The sequence below is a fragment of the Cupressus sempervirens genome, chromosome 3 (assembly GCF_028749045.1).
Source record: "Cupressus sempervirens isolate cs-2001-9-10 chromosome 3, ASM2874904v1, whole genome shotgun sequence".
Taxonomy (NCBI): domain Eukaryota; kingdom Viridiplantae; phylum Streptophyta; class Pinopsida; order Cupressales; family Cupressaceae; genus Cupressus; species Cupressus sempervirens.
This window is the reverse complement of record NC_143120.1, coordinates 1,115,729,429-1,115,752,460: the sequence shown is the minus strand read 5'-3', so window position 1 is coordinate 1,115,752,460 and position 23,032 is coordinate 1,115,729,429. Positions and strand designations below refer to the sequence as shown.

Here is a 23,032-nt window from a genome sequence, read left to right as displayed (position 1 = left end):
AAATAGTCCATAAAGTGCAAATTTGGAATAAAACAGAAAAACGAGAATAGAGAATCTTAAATTGGAAAAATGTGGAAAAATAAAGCAAAGCAAAGTGATGGCAAATCAACCTGCTTATGGTGTGTTTTGAACATCAACTTCAAAACTACAGATTATGGAGAATGCTCGTGAGGATAAATCATTAATAAATTAAAAATATAGATTAATCACCTTTTGGACACAAAACAAGGACAGATAAGGGATGATTATATGGTTTTTAAGCCTGTACCTAGCCAACACCCCAGATGTTGTAACTCTTCCCCAAACTTATCCACTCTCGCCCCCTCAAGTTTCAACCTTATGATTCTGTGAACAAAGCCATGTTGTGACTAGTTTTGAATAATCTAGGACTAGGTATACGAAAGGTTAGAAAATTGCACATTCCCCCTTCTTTCTTGATATTTGTCATTTCTTTTTTTATTTTTCTTTCTTTCTTTGTCACGTTCTAAACTTTCTTATTTGAAAAATAATGCATCTTTCTATTGAATTTATAATAAAAAGAAAATTTATCATATCCACCAAAGTTACCAAAGTAAGTAGGACTCAGATGTTTGGTAAAGAACATTATCATCATCCCAGACATTAATAATAGTTATTCAGTCATCTCATTCGAACACTTGCATCAAGCATATAGTTCTACTACCTCCACGAGAAATAAAATTAGTCGCGTTGATCTCTTACAATGCATGATTTTCCCTCTTTTTTAAAATTGAAATGGCTAGAACGATGAGGCAATTTTTTGTTTTGTCCTACTGCTTCAAATCTCCAATGTAAAATTCATCAACCATGTCAAACACCCTTGTAGCATGTTGTGGGCTGCAGGATAGAAGCAGCAATAAGCTAATAAGTTAATAATATCAATCCAAAGTAGCATGATAGACTAACCATGTTTTAAACTATCCAGACTACAAACAAATTTCAAACATGCTGATTAATTTCTAGAGCTATAATTACCCATAGAAGCCTACGGTAGAGTCATCGCCAGCATGAGCTAGAATTGAATCTCCACCTGGATGCTCCTCTACATAGGAAGTAACATCATATACCTGCACTTTGTAGATTTCGGCTCAAGACCAACCAATGAAAAGTAAATACTCGTACAACTAAGTATCTTCTGTGGTTGGCCATCAGAATTATTGTTGTAACCTAAAGTCTCAACTGCTAGAGCATCAGAATTATCACTGTGGTAAATCTCAAACACTCCAGAACAAAGCTTAAGACAACAAAAAATGACACGGAACAAACCTTGTCCTTTATAATTATCCAACAATCAGTCCTCGTCTTGTGCCAAGCAACTTCAGATTTTTTATACACTTTCTGAGTCTGTCAAGACGAAAATGAAATACTGTAAGAAGAAAAATGTGTCTCACAATACTAGGCCCAACCACTAATTGAATTTTTGCCAATTAAGCAGCTAAAGATGAGCCGAAAAGTATTGCAAATTTAGTTGAAACAAATTCAAACTAGGAGGCGACTCTCACCTTAAATGGTTAGTCAATACAGATTTTCAAAAGATAAAAATGTCAAGGCTTCTACTGCTGTCAAATAAATCCTCTACAGAGTCATTTACTTCGATGTAAAAAAACACATATCAAATTGAATTTTATGCTGATGTACAACAGTTTATACAAGCCCATCTTTAACAGATAAAGTGTCCTGCAGAAAAGGCACCTATAAATTCTCAGCTCTAATTATGTCTTGGTATCGTGCAAGTAAAATTATTAACAAAAAACTGAAGTTGAAAGTTTTTTTCTTTTTATACTTGTACGGATCTCTTTTAGGCTAAAATTTAATTAAATGCCTGGGAAACCTTTAAACTTTACTGTGAATTTGAGATGAACAATACAATCTTGTAAAAGAAATCAATTTATAGAGTCAACTCATAGCTGTCAACAAATAGTATAGAGTCAAACATTTTATTTTGAACTTTTGGAACAGAAAAAATATAGAACAATAGAAATTTAAAATATTTCATCAAATTAAAAGAGGAAGGCCTTAAGGAACAAATATACAGCTTTTCAATATCCAAAAGTTTTCTCTGCAGTTTAGTCATATAACTGCTTTTGCATCTTATGATCACATCTGGCAACTGATAGCTCATAGATACATACACCATTTGTCTAAAAAGAAAACATTGTGCAAGTGAACACAAATACTGAATTGAAAATAAGACGAATATTGCCCAGAAAGAGTGAGACCAATGATACAATTTATTTACAAGATATATTCTATTAAAAAAATTAAACAATTGCTACAAAATTTGAGTAAATTATAATTAATTAACATTAAATATTATGATCATAGATAGTCCCTATAGAATACAAAATATCCTAAATGTATTTGAACCACTGAGACAAGACTCGACACAGACTCGGGTGACCTGACTTGGAACTCAGGACTCTGCAAAAACTCAGAAAGGCTCAGCAAAGTGAAAAACCCAGCAAATTTGAGAATTATTAAGTATTTAAAACTTGTTTCGTGCACCCTTTATTAAATAAGCCTTAAAGACGCAAAAACATCATTGAATAGAAGCTAATTTGATCACAAACATAAGTATGCGTTGATCACATAAGTATAAAGTTAAACTATAAACACAAATTGTAGCTGAAGAAACTAGCAAACTTAGATATATGAATATTGTCAAATGTATACAAAATTCATGGAATATGAAATCCATGACATCAAATGTAACAAACATATGTCAAAACAAAATCTACAAGTCTATGGCTCGAAGGAGCCTACATCCCTCCTATGAAGGCATCTAAGGTAGGTCCTAGATGATTCAACAGCCATTATCTATGCATGTGACTCCATACCACACTCACCAACATCAGCCATGCCTATGTTTGTTTGTGTTTTTTCCTCCTCATCACTAAAGATGGGATCTATAACCTTAGTGATCCACTCAAATTGTGGACTGACCTCCCCTAGCGTAATCAAGGTGGAGTCACAATCCAAAACCTGTCTCTCTAAGATGGAGGTTGTAACGAACAAAGAAAAGATCATTCAACCTCTCCACAGGTAGTCTACTAAATCTCTCAGAGTGTATGTGCTCAAACACACTCTAGTTGTGCTCACAACCAAAAGCAATTCATGGTTGGCTCAAAATGCATAAGGCTTGGTATTTTTGGACCAAACAATTGCTACCATCTATCTCAAATAAGAAAAAGAATAAAAATTTGTCTCATTTCCAATTTTAAGAGTGGAGGTAAAAAATCAAATTATGTGCTTAAAACAATCACTTTTTTTTGTTTTTAAGTGAATTTATGATGTCGCACGCTTGTCGAATTTACGCATTTGAACTCGTTCAGACTAGACCAAGTCTGCAAGTCCCAATTTCTGGCAAGTCTTGCCCACGACTCCGACAAGCCCAAGTCCAAGCCCTTGAGACTCAATAGGGTCACCCCAATCGAACCTCACTAGTGTTAGCATGAATGTTGATGGTATTCCTTTGGGGGAGTATCCTACACATTGGAGAGCCTTGACATGTTGCATTCATGACTGTGTTTGTCATTGATGTCAGCATAACAGTATTCTGTGAAGACTAGCAAAGTAGCAAATAGAGATCATAGTCATACAGACAGTGTCTTGATTATCAAGAGATGTGCGGTTAAGGACATGTTCCATACTCTCCTAATAGCGAGGTCAAGTGCATGTAATCTAAGTCGAAGATATGCGGAAGTTATATGTTATTTACAGAGATCGGTGCAGGGACAGAGTGCCTAGAAAGCAGTTTCTGATGATCTTATTATATCTTCTAACAAAGATATAATCTAGTGATGCACAGTTAGACAATAACAGAAGATAGTCTGATGATAACGTTCGTGAGGGCGAAAGTCTTGGAGTCACACATGTGAAACATGTATAGACTATGAGCCGATGGTGCTATATGGTTACGAAATAATTAATTATCTTATTGTGGTCCTATTATAATTAATTGGGAAAGCCTCAAGGTCAACTCAAAGAATTGTTTTAAGGACTTGGTATAAAGGAAAGTATTTTCCTTGTTTGTAAGTGTATGGAGTATGCAAAGTGATCAAAGAAGTGCGAATAAGAGAAGAGTATTTGGTAAATGCAAGTAAGCGACCCAAGGGATTATTGGATGCGAAGTTTGTGATCTGGTATTGAGATCAAAAGGAGCAGAGGTCTAGTTGACAGGACAAAGAAAGGAGCAATACAATACAATTCTATTATTCTACAAGGAATAATACAGAGATCATTTGGACAGTAGGTTCATTGCTCTTGCCCTTAAAGCCGTTTGAACAGTGGGTCCATCTGCGTTCCACAACTCCTAAGAAGGTTGGAATCTCTTAACAGGGATTCAAAGTCTCCTAACAGGGATTGATATGTACTGAATGTATTTCATAGACTTCTAATAGGGTCTATCCTCTAACAAGGAATATTGATATTAGTACATCATCTTGTGGGTACCATCCCCACCGGAGTTTTCCCTTTGATCAAGGGTTTCCCTTGTTAACATATCTGTTGTTATTGTGCATGGGTATCTTGTTGTGGTTTCTAATTATATTGCTCATACAATTAAGATTTTATAAAGTTGATTAATTGTGATAATAGTTGATAACTGATTCAGCCCCCCACCCCTCTCAGTTATATTGGTGCACTATATATTCTAACAATTGGTATCAGAGCTTCAGGTCCTTGAAGGGAAAGCTTAACAACTTTGGGAGATCATGGTGAGTCTTTTTAGAAAGCATAGTCCTAAGTTTGATGGGGTCAACTATGACAATTGGAAGGATAAGATGAAGGCTCATATGCTATGTATGGGTCCAAGATATTGGCTATTGACAAAAAGTAACAAAACAATTGTGGAAGAAGAAAAGCTTCAACAATGCAGTAAAGCAGAAAGAGATCTGTTTATGTGTAACATGAGAGCCAGAGAAGCCTTACTATTAGCTCTTCCAGAGAATGAATACAGTCAGGTAAAGAATCTATTAACATCTTATGAGGTTTGGAAATCTTTAGAATCTACTTTTGAAGGTGATAAACATACAAGAAGGATAAGATTGCAGAATTGGATATGCATATTTCAAGATGCTAAAATGATGGAAGATGAATTTGTAAGAAGCTATGTTGGTAGGATATCCGAAATTGTTGCAGGAATTAAATCATATGGTGGAACCAAGGAAGAAGATGAGATTGTATAGAGAATTTTGAAAACTTTGACACCACCATTCAAGCAAGTAGAACAGATGATTGAACTTTTAATACCCTGTACTAAGAAGTTCTCCAAGGAAACTTTGCTTGGAAGATTGGAATCAGTAGAAGCAGGATTGAGACAATCAGGAGAATTGACAAGAGTGGAGACAACTTTCAGTGCCTTGGGTGTTCATCCATCCCTAAATAGAAGTGCAAGCACTCAGAGATTTCGCTAGCAGTAGTAGAACCAGATCCGATGAAGATAAGGAGGTATATCCCTTCTTGTAAGGAGAGAACCAAATGGTAAGAATATTTTCAAATGTTGGACTCGTACTGAATTTGGTTATTATGCATCTAAATATCCTAAAAGAGAGAAAAAGTATAAGGGAAAGTTTAAGCCAAAGTCAAGTCATTAAGATATGCTTTTAGTCCCAAAAACAAGGCATAAAGATATGCTTTTAGTCCCAAACAGCTTGCAAAGTGATTCGGGAAATTTGTAAATTTCAGTTGAGCTATATGTGCTGACATTCTCAAAATGGTCCAAGGGACTTCCAAGTGTTGTTTTGATTTCACGCGTCTGATAAGTTCAATCATGTAATCTAGAAGATAAAATCTATGCAACTATGCATGCCTATGCGGATCTACTCCATTTACAAGACAAGATCACTTGCCATCAATATGACATGCTTTCTATTCATTAAATTGTATTTTTCATTCTCTCTCTATAGGACAATGTGGTCGCTATCAAACAAAGAGAGTTACTACATAGATTAATCGAAGTAATCAAACTTTCTGAAAACTACATGAATGTGTTGCAACGTTAAATGCTCGCTGCTCATTTGATGTTGACCATGTTCTTGTGCATAAGTGGAATTTGTATAAAGATGATCATTTTCTGGACAAGTACATGGCTGTAACAATTTTCTTTGTTGAAACAAGGGAAGACCTAGAAATTGTTTATATGCTAATGAAGATGAGGAATCTGATGAAAAAGTTCAGAGTGGAAGTGATAATGAACTAAGATTCGTAGCTATAAAGGAAGATGATCTTGACATAGAAATTAGAGAAGAGAAAGTTCTAGTTTCCCAAGTTGAAAAGAAATTTGATTGGATAATAGACAATGGATGTTCGCATCACATGACTAGTGATATGAACAAGTTTGTTAAATTTAGGAATCATGATGGAGGTATTGTTAGGGTTGGTAACAATGCAGCCTGTCACATTACAGGGATAGAATCTATTACTCTTGATGGAAAGATCAACGCTGATGATGTTTACTTTGTTGATGGTTTAAAGCATAACTTGTTAAGTGTTGGACAATGGTAGATAAAGGTTATCAATTGCAATTCACTGAAAAACCTTGCATTATCAAAGACAAAAATGGCAAGTTGATTGGAACAAGTAGAAGATCCAGAGGTAATGTATTTCAGTTGAATCTCATTGAGATGACATATTTGGTTGCTAAAGTGGATAACAGTTGGTTATGCCATAGAAGATTTTGTCATATAAACTTTGATAACATTATGAAGGTTAGTAGCACATTTGCAGTTAGAGATCTGGCAAAGATAATTAAGCCTACTCATGTTGTGTACAAAGAATGTATAATGGCTAAGCAAAAGGAGGTATCATTTCCCAGTAAGAAGTTCACTACTACAGAGAAGTTGAAGATTGTTCACACAAATTTGAGTGGCCCTACCACAACAAAAGGATTCTATGGAGAAAGGTATTTTATGATTTTTGTTAATGATTTCACCAGAATGATGTGGGTAGCATTTCTTAAAGAGAATTTTGAAGTATTTGAGAAGTTTAAGATAGTTAAGAATAGAGTTGAAAATGAATCTGGTGTTGAGATAAAATGTTTGAGATCGAATAGAGGAGGAGAATTCACCTCTAGCGAGGTTAACATGTTTTGTGAAGATAATGGAATTAAGAGACATTTATTTTCACCTAAGACTCCTGAGCATAATGGAATAGCAGAAAGAAGAAACCTATTAGTATCAGAAGCAGCAAAAGCAATGTTGTTTGAAAATTGTGTATCCAAGACATTTTGGAGAGAAGTAGTCAATACAGCAATATACACCATGAACAGAGAACAGATCAGAAAAGGTATGAACAAGACACCTTATGAATTATGGTTTGGTCATACACCTTCAGTAAAGTATTTCAGAATCTTTGGAAGCAAATGTTACATAAAAAGAGATGATGACATTGGTAAGTTTGATCCAAGAAGTGATGAAAGTATGTTTCTTGGTTATTCATTGAAAAGTAAAGCTTACATATGTTTTAATCATAGAACCAAGACAATAGTTGAAAGCGCAAATGTAAAAGTTGACCAAAAGTTTGGAATTAAGGAAAAGACAATGGATTACAATTCTGATGAAGAAATTGAAATTGTTAGAGAAAATGTTGAAGTTTTTTCTTTGAGACTAACAATGATCTGCAGAATGATGAGCAAATTGTTGAGCAAAGAGGAGAACAGAGATTTGAACCAAGAGAAGAGATAAGAGTTGAGTTAGCAACTTCTACCTCTAACAGGAACTTGACAAAGAATCACCCCCAAAAGAAAATAATTGGAAGCAAAGACAAAGGAGTGATGACAAGGAACAAAGTTAATGAGGAAATATGTTTGATTTCTCAAGTTGAACATAAGAGCACAGATGAAACATGTAAATATAATCATTGGATTCAAGCAATGAAGGAAGAATTAGATCAGATTGTGAAGAATGAGACATGGGAATTAGTTCCTAGACCTAATGACAAGAATGTTATAGGAACCAAATGGGCATTTAGAAACAAGATGAATGAGCAAGGGAAAGTTGTAAGGAACAAAGCTAGACTTGTGTGCGAAGGATATTCACGGCAAAAAGGAACAGACTATGAGGAGACATGTGCCCCTGTAGCCAAAATGGAAGTAGTAAGAATGTTCTTGGCTTATGCAACAAATAAGAAATTCAAAGTGTATCAGATGGATGTCAAATCAGCCTTCATAAATGAGAACTTGAAGAAGAGGTATACATTGAGCAGCCTGAAGGCTTCCCTTTGACAGAAGAAAAAGACATGGTATGCAGGTTGAAGAAAGCTTTGTATGGTCTAAAGCAAGCTCCTAGAACTTGGTATGCAAAGTTGGACAAGTATTTGGCAAAACTTGGATTTGTTAAAGGTACGGCAGATAATAACTTGTATTTGAAAGAAATTGAGAATGGTTTGCTAATAATTGTAATATTTGTTGATGACATAATTTTTTTAAGTAATGATGATGCAAGTGATAAATTTGCTGAAGAAATGAAGAATGAGTTTGAAATGAGTATAATAGAAGAGATGAAGTTCTTTCTATGTTTGTAGATTGTGCACAATAGTAATGGCATTTTCATTTCACAAGCTAAGTATTTGAAAGACTTGTTGAAGAGATTTGGCTTGGAAAGTTGTAAGCTTGTTGGTACACCAATGATAACTGGTCACAAGTTATCTAGCAAAGATGAAACAACTACAATTGAACAAAAGAAGTACAGATCCATGATTGGAGGTTTGCAATATCTTACTCGCTCTAGACTAGATATAGCAAATGCAGTTGGGATTGTAGCAAGATTTCAAATTGATCCTAAGGAGTATCATTATTCAACAGTAAAGAGGATATTCAAATATTTGAAAGGAACATCTAATTATGGGATATGGTATGATAGATCAAGCGATTTCACTCTATGTACTCATACTGATGTGGATTGGGCAGGCAGTATGGATGACAGAAAAAGTACTAGTGGTGGAGCATTGGTTTCTTGGAGGAAGATTGGTTTCTTAGTTAAGTAAGAAACAAGATTGTATTTCGCAAAGTACAGCTGAGGTAGAGTATGGAGCATCAACAAATAATTGCAATCAAGTCATATAGATAAAGAAAATGCTTAAGGATATTGGGATAGAATTCTATGAACCTGTTGTCATATATTGTGATAATACAAGTACAGTATGTCTAAGAATCCTATATTGCATTCTAAGACTAAGCATATATCTATTAAATATCACGTTTTGAGAGAGAAGGTTGTAGAGAAAGAGATCAGATTGGAGTATGTCAGTACTAAAAAAGCACAGATTGCAGATATCTTTACAAAGCCCTTACCTAAAGATACATTTGAGTACTTGAGAGGTATGCTTGGGGTTATGCCCCTACCTACTTCAAAGTAGATGATGCAGAGATTGCATCAGTCTAATGGTATAGAGCACTACTGTTTGACTAGACTAAATGTTGATGCTTCATGTATTGGGGAGTCTTTGTGATGAGCAGAGTCATCAAGGACTCTTGGTAATTGGTCTTGCAATAGTGTCTTTGGACACTTGAGCTAGTTGAAGACTTGGAGCAAAGAATTGACATAAGCCTTTGTCATTGATGTCAATGGGGGAAATATGTACATGAAATACAAAACATCTCTACTTTATTAGGGAGATTTAGAAAGATTCATGTAAGGAGAAGGAATATCTCTATGGGAGAGATATTCAGTATGAAGATTCTTGATGTATGGGGGAGAAGATGAGAGTTGTTTAGAGTGTGAACAACTAATGCTAATCCTGAAGATGCAAAAAAGAGCATTGTTCCAGAGGATCTCCAATTTGATTGATTTGAAAAGATGAGAACAGCAACAACAGAGTATTGTTTGGTATTCTTGGAAACTAGACGTTTTTCGTCTATGTTGCCATCAATGCCAAAGGGGGAGATTGTTAGCATGAATACTGATGGTATTCCTTTAGGAGAGTATCCTAAGCATTGGAAAGCATTGACATGTTACATTCATGACTGTGTTTGTCATTGATGTCAACATAGCAGTATTCTGTGAAGACTGACAAAGTAGCAGATAGAGATCATACTCGTATGGATAGTGTCTTGATTATTTGGAGACGCATGGATAAGGACATGTTCCACACTGTGTCCTGATAGCTAGGTCAAGTGCACGTAATTTAAGTCGAAGATATACGGAAGTTGTGTTATTTATAGAGATCAGTGCACACAGAGAGTGCCTAGAAAGCAATTTCTGATGATCTTATTATATCTTCTAATAGAGATATAATCTGGTGATGTGCAGTTAGACAGTAACAGAAAACAGTTTGATGATGACATTCGTAAGTGTGCAAGTCCTGGAGTCACACGTGTGAGAAGTTGTATAGACTGTGAGCTGATAGTGCTATATGGTTACGAAATAATTAAATATCTTATTGTGGTCCTATTATAATTAATTGGGAAAGTCCCAAGGCAGACTCAAGGAATGTTTTAAGGACTTGGTATAAGGGAAAGTATTTTCCTTGTTTGTAAGTGTATGGAGTATGCAAAGTGATCAAAGTAGTGCGAATAAGAACAAAGCATTTGGTAAATGCGAGTAAGCAGTCCAAGGGATTATTGGATGCAAAGTTTGCGATCTACTATTAAGATAAGGAGCAGAGGTCTGGCTGACAAGACAAAGAAGAGGAAGGAGCAGTACAGTACAATTCTATTATTATGCAAGGAATAATACAAAGATCATTTGGATAATGGGTTCATTGGTCTTGCCCTTGAAGTTGTTTGGACAGTGGGTCCATCTGCCTTCCACAACTCCTAACAGGAATTCAAAGTCTCCTAATAGAGACTGATATGTACTGAATGTATTTCACAAAATCCTAACAGAGTCTATCCTCTAACAAGGAATATTCATATTAATACATCATCTTGTGGGTACCATCCCCACTGGAGTTTTCCCTCTGATCAAGGGTTTCCCTAGTTAACATATCCGGTGCTACTATGCATGAGTATCTTGTTGTGGTTTCTGATTATATTGATCATACAAGTAAGATTTTATAAGGTTGATTAATAGTGATAATAGTTGATAATTGATTTTCCCCCCAGCTATATTGGTGGACTATATATTCTAAAAGGATCATGTCTTTTCACTAACAACACCTCTTTTGCAAAGGATGCATCCCCTCATACTTCAAGAACTGCCTTGTTGTAATGCTAATTGCTACCAATTTATTATTTTTGTTTAGGAATAGCTGCCCCACTAGTATTTTGTTAATATTGATCCATCATTTTAAGTTTAGTGTCCACTCGCCTTTTATTTTCCTTCAGCCAAGTTAAAGGGAGCAATTGGAGTTAGTGTTGTCATTTGCCAAGAACTGCAATTATGCAAGAGGCATGACAAGGAGCCTTCTCCAAACAACTTGTGTGTCGGCCCTTTTTTACTGCTCTATTGTGGCCTTCTAGCAAGGTTTTCCATCTTCCTCAAGTACTTCATTTTTTGTTTGTTATGTAGGATTCCTAGGGCAATGGATGCCAAATATTTATCACATGAATGTGATAACATTATTCGAGTTTCCCCATATAGAGGGGCAGTTTCAAACCATTGCCTACTCAATGCATGTTTTAAATCTGCATTCAAGACTTTTTCAATCAAGGGTTGGGCTGCAATTTATTCTCAAATCTTAAACATGGCAGGGGCATGATGTCATGTCCCCTCTTTCACGCTTGTTCTTTTGGTGCCTGGTTAATCTTTCTCCACATCCACATAGATTAACGACATTAACAGTAAGGATGCCTGTTAGTCACAAGGGAAGATTTGTCCTAAGTTGGTAATTTAATATCTTAAAAGTACTTTAACAAAGTTACTTTATGTTTTATTAAAACATTCACTTTATAAAGTGACTAGTGACTAGAAGAAGAAATTGGTGTTTTATCCCATGTCTCTTATTCCAACACTCTTCCCTCACTTTGAGGTTATAAATAAGAGGCTCAGTCTTGGGAAAGACACAACGAATGAATATAAACTACTTCAAATCCTAATGGTCACTTACTTTGTGACTGGATTCCTTCTAAGGACAAAATCCCTTTTAGAAGGTTGGTGAAGCTAGATGCAAACCTAACTATCACACATCAAAGTTGCAGTATTGGGTGCGAATTTGAGATCTTAAGTGCATAAAGAAGTTGGAGATAAATAGTAAGCGGGTTGGCTAATACACAACATACCAGCAGTGATCCAGGTTGAGCATCAAGAAGATAAGTTAGTCACAATATCCAAGGTAAAACTTAAAACATGAAATAGCCGCCTTGACTTCCAGTTCAAATACATATGTTTGTAATGTTGTATCGTGGAGTATAGTTTTGAAGAGAAACGGCAAAAAGGATTATCGGACAAGTAGAGTCATCAGTGGGAGCCACATCTGAACTCATCTTAGGACGTGGTATCTCAAAAATCGGCACACATCACAGTGGAATATCTACAAGCCGCCGTCATCCAACTAGTAGGTTAGGGTTATTATTGGTGGAAATGAGATCCTACACATCCACAGTCCCAGCAGCGGCTACAGGTAACGAAAGTCTGTGGAAGTTTGAGGCAGTCGGAACTGATAACTGTGGCAGCCGATAACTGATTCATTGTATTAAATGAGTGATGGTGGATATGGGTTTCAAATACATCACAGTCGGCTTCCAACAAAGCGCTTCATCTTGAAAATCAGGTTTGTAATCCCACAAAATTACTATGTAACTTCACCTTCAATATGTGATCTTCCTATTATATGCAGTGACAAATCATATTATGCATAAGAAAATTTAAATGTTGGAGTCTATTGTCATTAAATATTATTGTATTGTTCTCGTTGGATGACAAGTTTCATTTATTATCATAATTAGTTTACAGCGGATTTTGGTTAAAATAACTGGACAATAGTACTGTGATAGTTTGTTTGATAAAGTGGTTTATTGACAACTGTTTGTCATAATTCCTGTAAGTTTAAAACTCGTTCTTCTTTATCAAATTAGACAAAAGAACATTACAATGGTATCAGAGCCACAAGACCTGCCATCTTTTGGGGAAAAACAGAATATTTACAAACTGATCTTTACCCAAAAATGACAATCAGGGATGAGTAAAAGACAGTATAAATTCAGTCATCTAAAGCCGGAACAAGCAAATTCTTCAGAACATATCGAGGTTGAAGATAGTTATCCAATGGATGAAGAATTAATTTCTGGAACAGGTGAACAAACTAAACAAACCAAACAGGTTGATTATTTTGGACAGGCTGAACAAGTAAACCCAAGATCATGGCCTCATAACTTCATACGAGGTTTTCAGCTCCAAGCTGATTACTCGTTTTGACAAGGATATTGAAGTTTATTACAAGGATTTGGCTCAGTTACGACAGAGTGGGTCCTTGGATAACTTCATTGATGAGTTTCAGCGGATATCAGTGATGGTATCAGATATGACAGAACAGCGTAAGGTGATGTTGTTCAAAGAAGGGTTACAAGAAAGATTTAGGGGTTTGGTTAAGGTCCTTAAACCAAACACCTTGGATGATGCGATTAAGATCGCCCATGATTTGGATTCACCTTCTTTGCTACTACAGCCTTCGAAGAAACCCTATAGAGGGTCTACATCATCCCAAGAGAACAAAAACCAGCAAAAACCAAATCCTCCCAAATTGGATTTTGAGACACGTAATGAACTTAGGAGGAAGAAATTGGGTTTCACTTGTAGGGAACCTTGGACTCCTAATCACAGATGCCTTGGTAAGGGCAAGATTCACTATGTTGAGGTTCTTTCAAAGGATGAAGGAGAGCAGCAGGAAGGTAGTGATGTTGAGGACAGCGAGGAGGAAGAGGTTGAGGAGCAGCCCTTTAAAGATAAAAAGAAGAAAGCCGCTATCGAACAGCCTCCTGTTATAGCCACCCTTTCTAGTGATCCAGCATGTCATCCTTTCAGAGTGAATGGTGTTGTTAGAGGACAACGCATTGTTTTCCTTTTAGATACAAGAGCAATCAATAATTTCATCAGCACACGGATGGTATCTAAGAGAGGATTGCAAATAGTTGGCATACTCGAGTTCGAAGTGAAGGTAGCAGGTGGGGAAGTTTTGAGTTGCATAGAGAAAGTATCCAGTCTTCAAATATAGTTTGATGATTACCTTTTAGAGACTGATTTTTATGTTGTTGATTTGGATGGGTTGGACATCATTCTAGGTAGACAGTGGTTAAGGACTCTCCGCAGGTACATGTTTGATCACGAGACAATGCAGTTGGAATTCTTATAGGATGATCAGTTGATAGTCCTAAAGGCCATACCAAATAGTGGACCCAAGTTGATAACAGCTCACAGGATGGAAGTCATTTTGAGGCACAATGATAACGAGTGGGTGACACAGTGTTTCATCTCTTGTAAGGAAACACAGAATACAGGACAGCAATACCATTGTGACATCCAAACGGTGCTTGACAAGCACAGGAGGGTATTTGAAGATTTACCCCCAGGTATTCCACCAGATAGAAGGTTTGAGTATATCATTGAGCTTGAGGAGGGCGCTAAACCCGTCATTACCACTCCTTATTGTCACCCCAGGCATTACAAGGAAGAGATAGAGAAGACGATTAAGGAACTACTAGATATGGGACATATCAGGCCCAGTTCTAGCCCTTTTCTCTTCAGTGTTGTTGGTTAAGAAGGATGGCACCCTTCGGATGTGTATTGACTACTACGCCCTTAATAAGAGAACCATAAAAACAAGTATCTGATTCCTCGTATTGATGAGTTACCGAATGAGCTTCATGGAGTTGTTTATTTGTCAAAGATAGATCTTCGATCAGGATACCATCAGGTACGAGTCCGAGAGGAGGATGTGCATAACACAACTTTCAAATGCCACTACGGACACTGAGTTTTTGGTGATGGCATTTGGGCTCACTAATGCACTAGCGACTTTTCAGTCATGCATGAACCACATCTTCAAAAAGCAACTACGAAAGAGTGATGGTTTTCTTTGATGACATATTGATCTTTAGTGGGACTTGGGAGGAACATTTGCAGCATCTAGATGAGATCCTTAGCCTCATGGAAGAACACTCTTTATTCGCAAAGGAGTCTAAGTGCGCATTTAGATTAACTAAGATTGTCTATTTGGGTCACGTGATTGGTGCAGAGGGAGTTAAGGTACATTAGGAAAAGATACAAGAAATCCTTGATTGGCCACCACCAAAAGATGTATCTGAGTTATGGGCCTTCCTTGGCCTTTCTTCTAATTACAGGAATTCGCCAAAGGTTTTTCCCGAGTAGAAGCCCCCCTTACCGATCTGACACAAAAAGGGGCATTTAGATGGACAGAAGATTCAGAGGCAGTCTTTAATAGACTAAAACAGGTGATGAGCACGTGCCCAGTTTTGGCACTTCCTGATTTTTTTAGACCCTTTGTCTTGGAGTGTGATGCTTCAGGGAGCAAAATCAAGGTAGTTTTGATGTAGGACCGTCATCCCATAGCTTTTGAGAGCAAGAAACTTAGGGCAGCGAGCTATTATATTCTACATATGATAAAGAGATGCTAACCATAATGCACACCTTAGCCAAGTTTAGACAATACTTGGTGGGAAGTAAATAAATTTACAATGAAGATTGATCATAACAATTTACGTTACTTCTTGGAACAAAAGGAGCTGAACGAAAGATAGCAGAAATGGGGCAAGGTCCAAGCATATGATTTCGACATTGAATATGTCAAAGGGAAAAATAATGTAGTTGCTGATACACTTTCCCGAAGAACCCCAGTGATAGAATGTTGTATCATTTTTGAGATTTCAGCAAATTGGAGATCCCAGCTGTTAGTTGAGTATTCTAAAAATACTCACGCATGTCAGATTATGGATGGTATACTTCAGGACGATCAGTACAACATAATGAATGATATTATATATTATAAAAATAGAATCTACCTAGTACCAGAATCTAAACTTAAAAGGGATATTATGCACACTATACATGATGCATCTTCAATGGGTCATCCAAGTTTTCTCAAAACCTATAGGCAGATTCGAGAGAGATTTTCATGGAAGGGGCTAAAAGGCGATGTATTGCAGCATGTTAGAGAGTGCCAGACTTGTTAGCAAAATAAGTCAGAACAAGGCTTTCCAGCAAGTTTTCTTCAGCCTCTCCCTATTCAAGCTTAGAGGTGAGAGAGTATCTCCATGGATTTTATCAAAAGATTGTCGAGGGCCCAAGGCAAAGATTGCATTTTTGTGGTGGTAGACAGATTGACTAAGTTCGCGCACTTCTTTGCTATTGCGGAGGACTGGTCAGCCTCTCAGGTGGCCAAGTTGTTCTTTCGAGAGGTTTTTCATCTTCATGGATTACCCAGGACTATTGTGAGTGATAGGGACAAAAGGTTTCTCAACACCTTTTGGCGGGAGGTTTTCAAATTGATAAGTACAGAGTTGACTCCCAGTACTAGCTATCACCCACAGACAGATGGTCAAACCAAAATAGTAAATAAATGGGTAAAAGGGTATTTGAGAAACTACATTGCAAGTTAGCAAAGAGCTTGGGTTAAGTGGTTGTATTTGGGGGAGTATTGCTATAACTCCACATATCATATGTCTATTCGCATGACTCCTTTTCACGCTTTTTATGGCTACAAACCTCTCTCTTTCATTGATTTGGCTTTAAAGGACAGCAGAGCTCCCTTAGCCAAAGATTGGGTCTAGAATCAATAGGATATTCTCAAATCTCTTAGAGATAATATTCAACAGGCACAGAACCAGCAGAAGTTATATGCTGATCAACATCGTACAGAGCTGAGCTTCGAGATAGGTGACATGGCTTACCTTCGTCTCCAGCCATATAGATAGAGCTCCTTGAAAAAAAGTGGGTCAGAGAAGCATAAGCCCAGATTTTACGGATCTTATTACATCACCAAGAAGATTGGTGAGGTTGCTTACGAGTTGAAATTACTTAGTGACAGTCGAATCCACAATGTGTTTCACGTCTCAAGCCTCAAGAAGGCAATTGGTCAGCAAATTGTACCGTCAAAAGGCTTGCCTCCACTTGACGAGGAGGGTAGACCTGTTTTGGAGCTGGCAGAGGTAATTGAGACCAGGGAAAAGAAGTTGTGAAACAGATCTGTCAGAGAATATCTAGTCTGTTGAAAAGATTTACTGTATGAAGATGCCACTTGGGAAGGTGAGTCTATTTTTCAGCATCCAACATTGAGATTGATTGAAGGCAAGCAATCCCGAGAAGGGAGGACTGTCGTGTCCCCTCTTTTGCGCTAGTTCTTTTGGCCCCTAGTTAATCTATCTCCACATCCTAATAGATTAACATTAACAGTAAGGATGCCTGTCAGTCACAAGGGAAGATTTGTCTTAAATTCGTCATTTAATGTCTTAAAAGTACTTTAATAAAGTTACTTTATGTTTTATTAAGACATTCACTTTATAAAGTGACTTCAGTGACTAGAAGACGGAATTTGTGTTTTTATCCCACATTTCTTATTCCAGCACTCTTCCCTCACTTCGAGGTTATAAATAAGAAGCTCAGTCTTGGGAAAGACACAAAGAATGAATATAAACTAATTCTTCAAATCCTAATGGTTGCTTACTTTGTGAGTGGATTCCTTCTAAGAACGAAATCCCTTTTAGAAGGTTGGTGAAGCTAGACACAAACCTAGCTATCACACATCAAAGTTGCAGTATTGGGTACGAATTTGAGATCTTAAGTGCATAAAGAAGTGGGAGATAAAGAGTAGGCGGGTTGGCTAATACACAACATACCAATAGTGACCCAGGTTGGGCGTCAAGCAAATAAGTTAGTCACAATATCCAAGGTAAAACTTAACACATGAAATAGCCGCCTTGACTTCCAGTTCAAATACATATGTTTGTAATGTTATATCGTGGAGTATAGTTCTGAAGAGAAACGGAAAAAAGGATTATCAGACGGGTAGAGTTATCAGTGGGAGCCACGTCTAAACTCATCTTGGGACACAGTATCTCAGAAACCGGCACACATCACTGTGAAATATCTGCAAGACGCCGTCATCCAGCTAGTAGGTCAAGGTTATTATTGGTGGAAATGAGACCCTGCACGTCCACAGTCCCAGCAGCGGCTACAGGTAATGGAAGTCTGTGAGGAGTTTGAGGCAGCCGGAACTGATAACAGTGGCAGCCAATAACTGATTCATTGTATTAAATGAGTGATGGTGGATATGGATTTCAAATACATCACAATCAGCTTCCAACAAGGCACTTCATCTTGAAAATCAAGTTTGTAATTCCAAAAACTTACTCTATAACTTCACCTTCAGTATGTGATCTTCCTATTATATGCAATGGCAAGTCATATTATGCATAAGAACATTTAAATGCTAGAGTCTGCTGTCATTAAATATTATTGTTGTGTTCTTGTTGAAGGACAAGTTTCATTTATTATCATAATTAGTTCACAGCTGATTTTGGTTAAAATAACTGTACAATAGTATGGTGATAGTTTGTTTGATAAATTGGTTTATTGACAACTGTATGTCATAATTCCTGTAAGTTTAAAATTCACTGTTCTTTATCAAATTCGACAAAAGAACATTACACATGACATGTATACTAATAGTAATTACTAAGTTACACTGTTACAAGATTCGCATTAATAACAACTGCAATATAAAGCCTTAAGTAATCAGTAATCACCAATCCATATTCAATTGTGTCAGTAGAACTTTGTTTGTGTAGCACCATTTTGAGAGAAAGTGAATACAAAGGAGCATTTGAGACTTAACTTTGATTAAGTGAAATTGTTACTTGTGTGACTTATAAGCTTTGTCTATAATTCATCTAAGTTATCTTTGATTCATGTTATCTTGTGTTCTTAGTAATTGTATCTCGTGAATTGAATATACAAGAGTTAAGAAGCAATTGGAGCTAGAGCTTTGATCGAGAGCAACTGTGGAAATATATAGCTAGAGGCTTTGTCTTTAGCTTATACTTCTTTCTTAATTTGCAAAATAGTTAAGTTATTCTTACTTTTAGGAGTCTTTGTGCCCTAATTGTAAAGCTTTTCCATATAGAAATACGACCGGACTTAGAGCCAAACCGATACATTTTCAGCTAGCATTTGAGTTAGTGAAGGTTTCTCGGTATCACTGTTTCCAGCTCTTGATAGAAGTGTAGTTAGAGATTCACCCTACCCATTACTCGCTCCACGAGTAAGTGGATTCTTTCTTGAAAGATTAGAAGAAAGGATATTGGTAACACCCATTTTACAAAGTCTTTCAACTTCTTGCTTACCTTGAGTTGATCCAAGGAACAGTGAAAAGAGGGAGTCTTCCCTTTAAGGTAAGAGAGACTTTGTCTCACACACAATGGCTGGTCATCCTATTTTGCGACTAGATTTTTACCCAAAATTGTCGGTTGCAAAATATCCACCCAACAAACTTGCTGCACACTATAGAGTTTTGCTAAGAAGAATGCAATGAGCATCTCCAATGTTGGGGACTATTCATTCATGGCATACACAAATCATTGCAAGAATCTCAGCTAATGCTTTTGCGTAAACTACATATAGACTAGATGATATATCTACCGACACATGGCTGGGAAATATAAACACACACACTATCATATTCATTCTCTGCCTGTATATTTTCTTCGCATTACAATCTATTTCCTCTTTATATCTTACCCCTTGAATGGTTGCAACTCTTAATAATCCATTATATTATTATACTAATAATATTTTAAATAATTATATTGTTATATTAATTATATTGTTATATCATTATATTAATTCTATTCTTATATTAATAATATACTATATATTATATTAGTAATCATATATTATATTATTATAATAGAATATATTATATTATTTTTATTTGCTCATTTATTTTAATTTTTATTATTATGATCTATTTGTTGTGCTCAGGGCTTCAAAAAAGGGAATCTGACAATCCTCCCTCACAAAATTGCTTGTCCTCAAGCAATGACGGTTTTATATAAATCCTTCCATGTGAGTAACTCTAAGTTGCACAAGTACCTCCCCCCCACCCAAACCAAGTTAAGTTCAAACCGATTCGAAATTCGAGTCCGGTTCGAACTTGGTTCGACTAGGGTCCTTTTTTCCACACCTAGTTCGATCTGGTTCGAACTGGGTTTGAACCCGAGCAAACCACCTTAAAAAAATCGAACCCAATTCGAACTTGCAAAGATGGACGGTTGAAAAGTGTTTAGTTAGCAAATTTTTATAATATTTTTGCACCCATAAAACCTAAAAAGGTGTTATTAATTGGTTTTGTTCCCTCTCATTGTCATATGTTTCTAAATAGGTTATTTTGTCTTAAGAGAGAGCACATAAGTTTTCCAGTAAGGATTTGGTTGTGCAAGGAGTTTGAAGATTGATTTGTTGGTGTTCTTCAAATGTTTGTGCATCACTCATACACATCTGCAAACTTGCAATAGCTGGAAAAGATAAGATCTTATTCCATTTGCTATTGTTTTTGTTCTAGTTTTTTCATTTTTCCATTTCTCTTTCAATCTTCATATGTTCTTGAATCGTTCCCATTATTCCAAAATTTGTCATTTTCTTCATATAAATTATGAACATGTATCTATTTTTTTTAACATAGGGAAAGGGATGTCATCTACCTCTTCATCAATAGGCAACACCAAACAAAGAATCGAACCAAACTCTAATTCTCCTCTATGGAAGTATGTAGACATTATAAAACCCCTTCCAGGAGGTGGTGCATTCCATTGGAGATGTCGGGGATGTGGTGTAGAAAAAAATAGTTCTTATTATCATGTGGTAGGTCATTTATGTGGTTACACTGGAAGAGGAGTCAAGAAATGCCCTAGCGAAAAAGGTGTTCCTATACCAAATCACTCTATCTTAAAATATATCGAAGAGCATGAGGCAGCAAAAGAGAGGGACATAGGCAACAGAACTCAGTAGCAATAAAAGTAAAAGAGAAAAGGGAATGCAGCCCCCCTCAGATGTTATAGTACAAGACCACCCCTTCTTTAGTACCACAGTGGACACTGACACTATATCTATCCCCGTTATAAACATTAAAAAGGGGCCACTAGAAACTACTTTTCAAAATAAGGGTCAGGAAATTGCTGACATCAAGGTGGGAAGATGCCTGTATGCAAATGGGTTATCCTTTAATGTTGTCCACTCTCCATTTTGGAAGGACTTGTTAACGGGTGCCTGTGAAGCTCCAAAAGGGTATTGTGGCCCCAAGGAAGAGAAAGTGCGCACCACCTTGTTGGATGACGAGGTCCAACAGATTGAAAATCAATAGAAGCCCATAAGGGACTCATGGGTTGAGATAGGGGTGAGAATTGTTTCAAATGGCTGGAAGGATTCTAGGAACCGTCCCTTGATCAATGTCCTTGCGTTGTCCCCTAGAGGGGCAATGTTTCTAAAAGCGATAGATTGTGAGGGCAAGTAAAAGATGGGTCATTTATTGTTGATATCCTAATTGGGGCCATTGAACAAGTGGGTGCAAGAAACGTTGTCCAAGTCATAATGGACAACGCAAAGAATTGTAGAGCAGCAGGTCTATTGGTTGAATCGTGATATCAACATATCTTTGGACACATTGTGAAATCCATTCACTCAATCTTATGTAACAAAAGATTGGGAACCAAATTGAGTGGATCAAACCAATGTATGAAAAGGCTAAGGACATACAAATGTTTGTCACAAACCACCACATGACTCAATCTTTTTTTTAGGAACTACTCAAAATTGGAGCTATTGAAGGTAAATGAACTTGAACTCAAGTTAGTAATTTAATTTTTTATATTTGACAATTTTTTATTTTTCATACTTTACTTGTGCAATTGCCAGTGTGTATACTTTTCTAAAATATGTACCTAATAGTTGTTTTTTACTCTAATTTATGTCACAGGTTGCTAAGACCCGTTTTGCATCACATATAATCGTCTTAAGACGACTTGTGCAAGTGAAAGATGCACTTCAAGGTATGGTAATCAGCCACGATTGGGGTGTATAGAAGCAAAAGAACATTGAAAGGGCAAACAAAATAAAGGATAGGCTATTGGCTGAGTCATGGTGGGAACGTGTGGAATGTCTCCTTAAGATCACTGAGCCCATTATGAGCATGCTTAGGTACACTAACATAGATAGGCCTTGCCTTGGAGAGATCTATGATGGCATAGACTCAATGATTGAGAAGATCAAGCACGTTATAAATGAGAAGGAGCAAGATCCGCAAGAGACCTTTTTCAAACAAGTGCAAAAAATTATTAATGAAAGATGGAACAAAATGACCACTTCATTACATTTGCTTGCCTATGCCTTGACCCCCAAATACTATAGCTCACACCATTGTGATCTACTAGGAAGGTTGCCACCATATAGAGATATGGAAGTGTCTGACGGGTACCAGGCAGCATTTAGAAGAATATTTCTTGATGATGATATGAGAGATGTAATCATGGATGAGTTCATAGAATTTGTCAATGCTAGAGGTCTAATTGTAGAGCAGCAAGTTTGTTAGTTGAATCATGATATCAACATATCTTTTGGACACCTTGGGCAGTCCATTCACTCAATCTTATGCTACAAAAAATTGGGAACCAAATTGAGTGGATCAAAATAGTGTATGAAGAGGCTAAGGACATACAAATGTTTGTCACAAACCACCACATGACTCAATCTCTTTTCAAGAACTACTCAAAATTGGAGCTATTGAAGGTAAACGAACTTGAACTCAAGTTAGCAATTTAATTTTTTATATTTGACAATTTCTGATTTTTCATATTTTACTTTTGCAATTGCCAATGTGTATACTTTTCTAAAATATGTATCTAATAGTAGTTGTTTTTTGCTCTAATTTATGTCACAAGTTGTTGAGACCCGTTTTGCATCACATATAATTGTCTTAAGATGACTTGTGCAATTGAAAGATGCACTTCAAGGTATGGTAATCAGCCACAATCAGGGTGTATGGAAGCAAATGAACATTGAAAGGGCAAACAAAATAAAGGATAGGCTATTGGCTCAGTCATGGTGGGAATGTATGGAATATCTCCTTAAGATCA

At 36.6% G+C, this 23,032-nt stretch overlaps 1 protein-coding gene across 1 annotated transcript in view; it reads right to left on the bottom strand.

Annotated features, from left to right (window-relative positions):
- Positions 1-490: 490 nt before the first annotated feature.
- LOC149570703 (cytochrome B5-like protein) overlaps positions 491-23,032 on the bottom strand; it is a 54,013-nt gene continuing 31,471 nt past the window's right edge. Inside the window, exons 3-5 of the mRNA XM_089817946.1 lie at positions 1,285-1,362; positions 994-1,085; positions 491-855 (exon numbers count right to left, since the gene is read on the bottom strand). Of these exons, the coding sequence (XP_089674072.1) occupies positions 789-855; positions 994-1,085; positions 1,285-1,362 (237 nt within the window). The 3' untranslated portion in view covers positions 491-788. The remainder of the gene's footprint in view (positions 856-993; positions 1,086-1,284; positions 1,363-23,032) is intronic.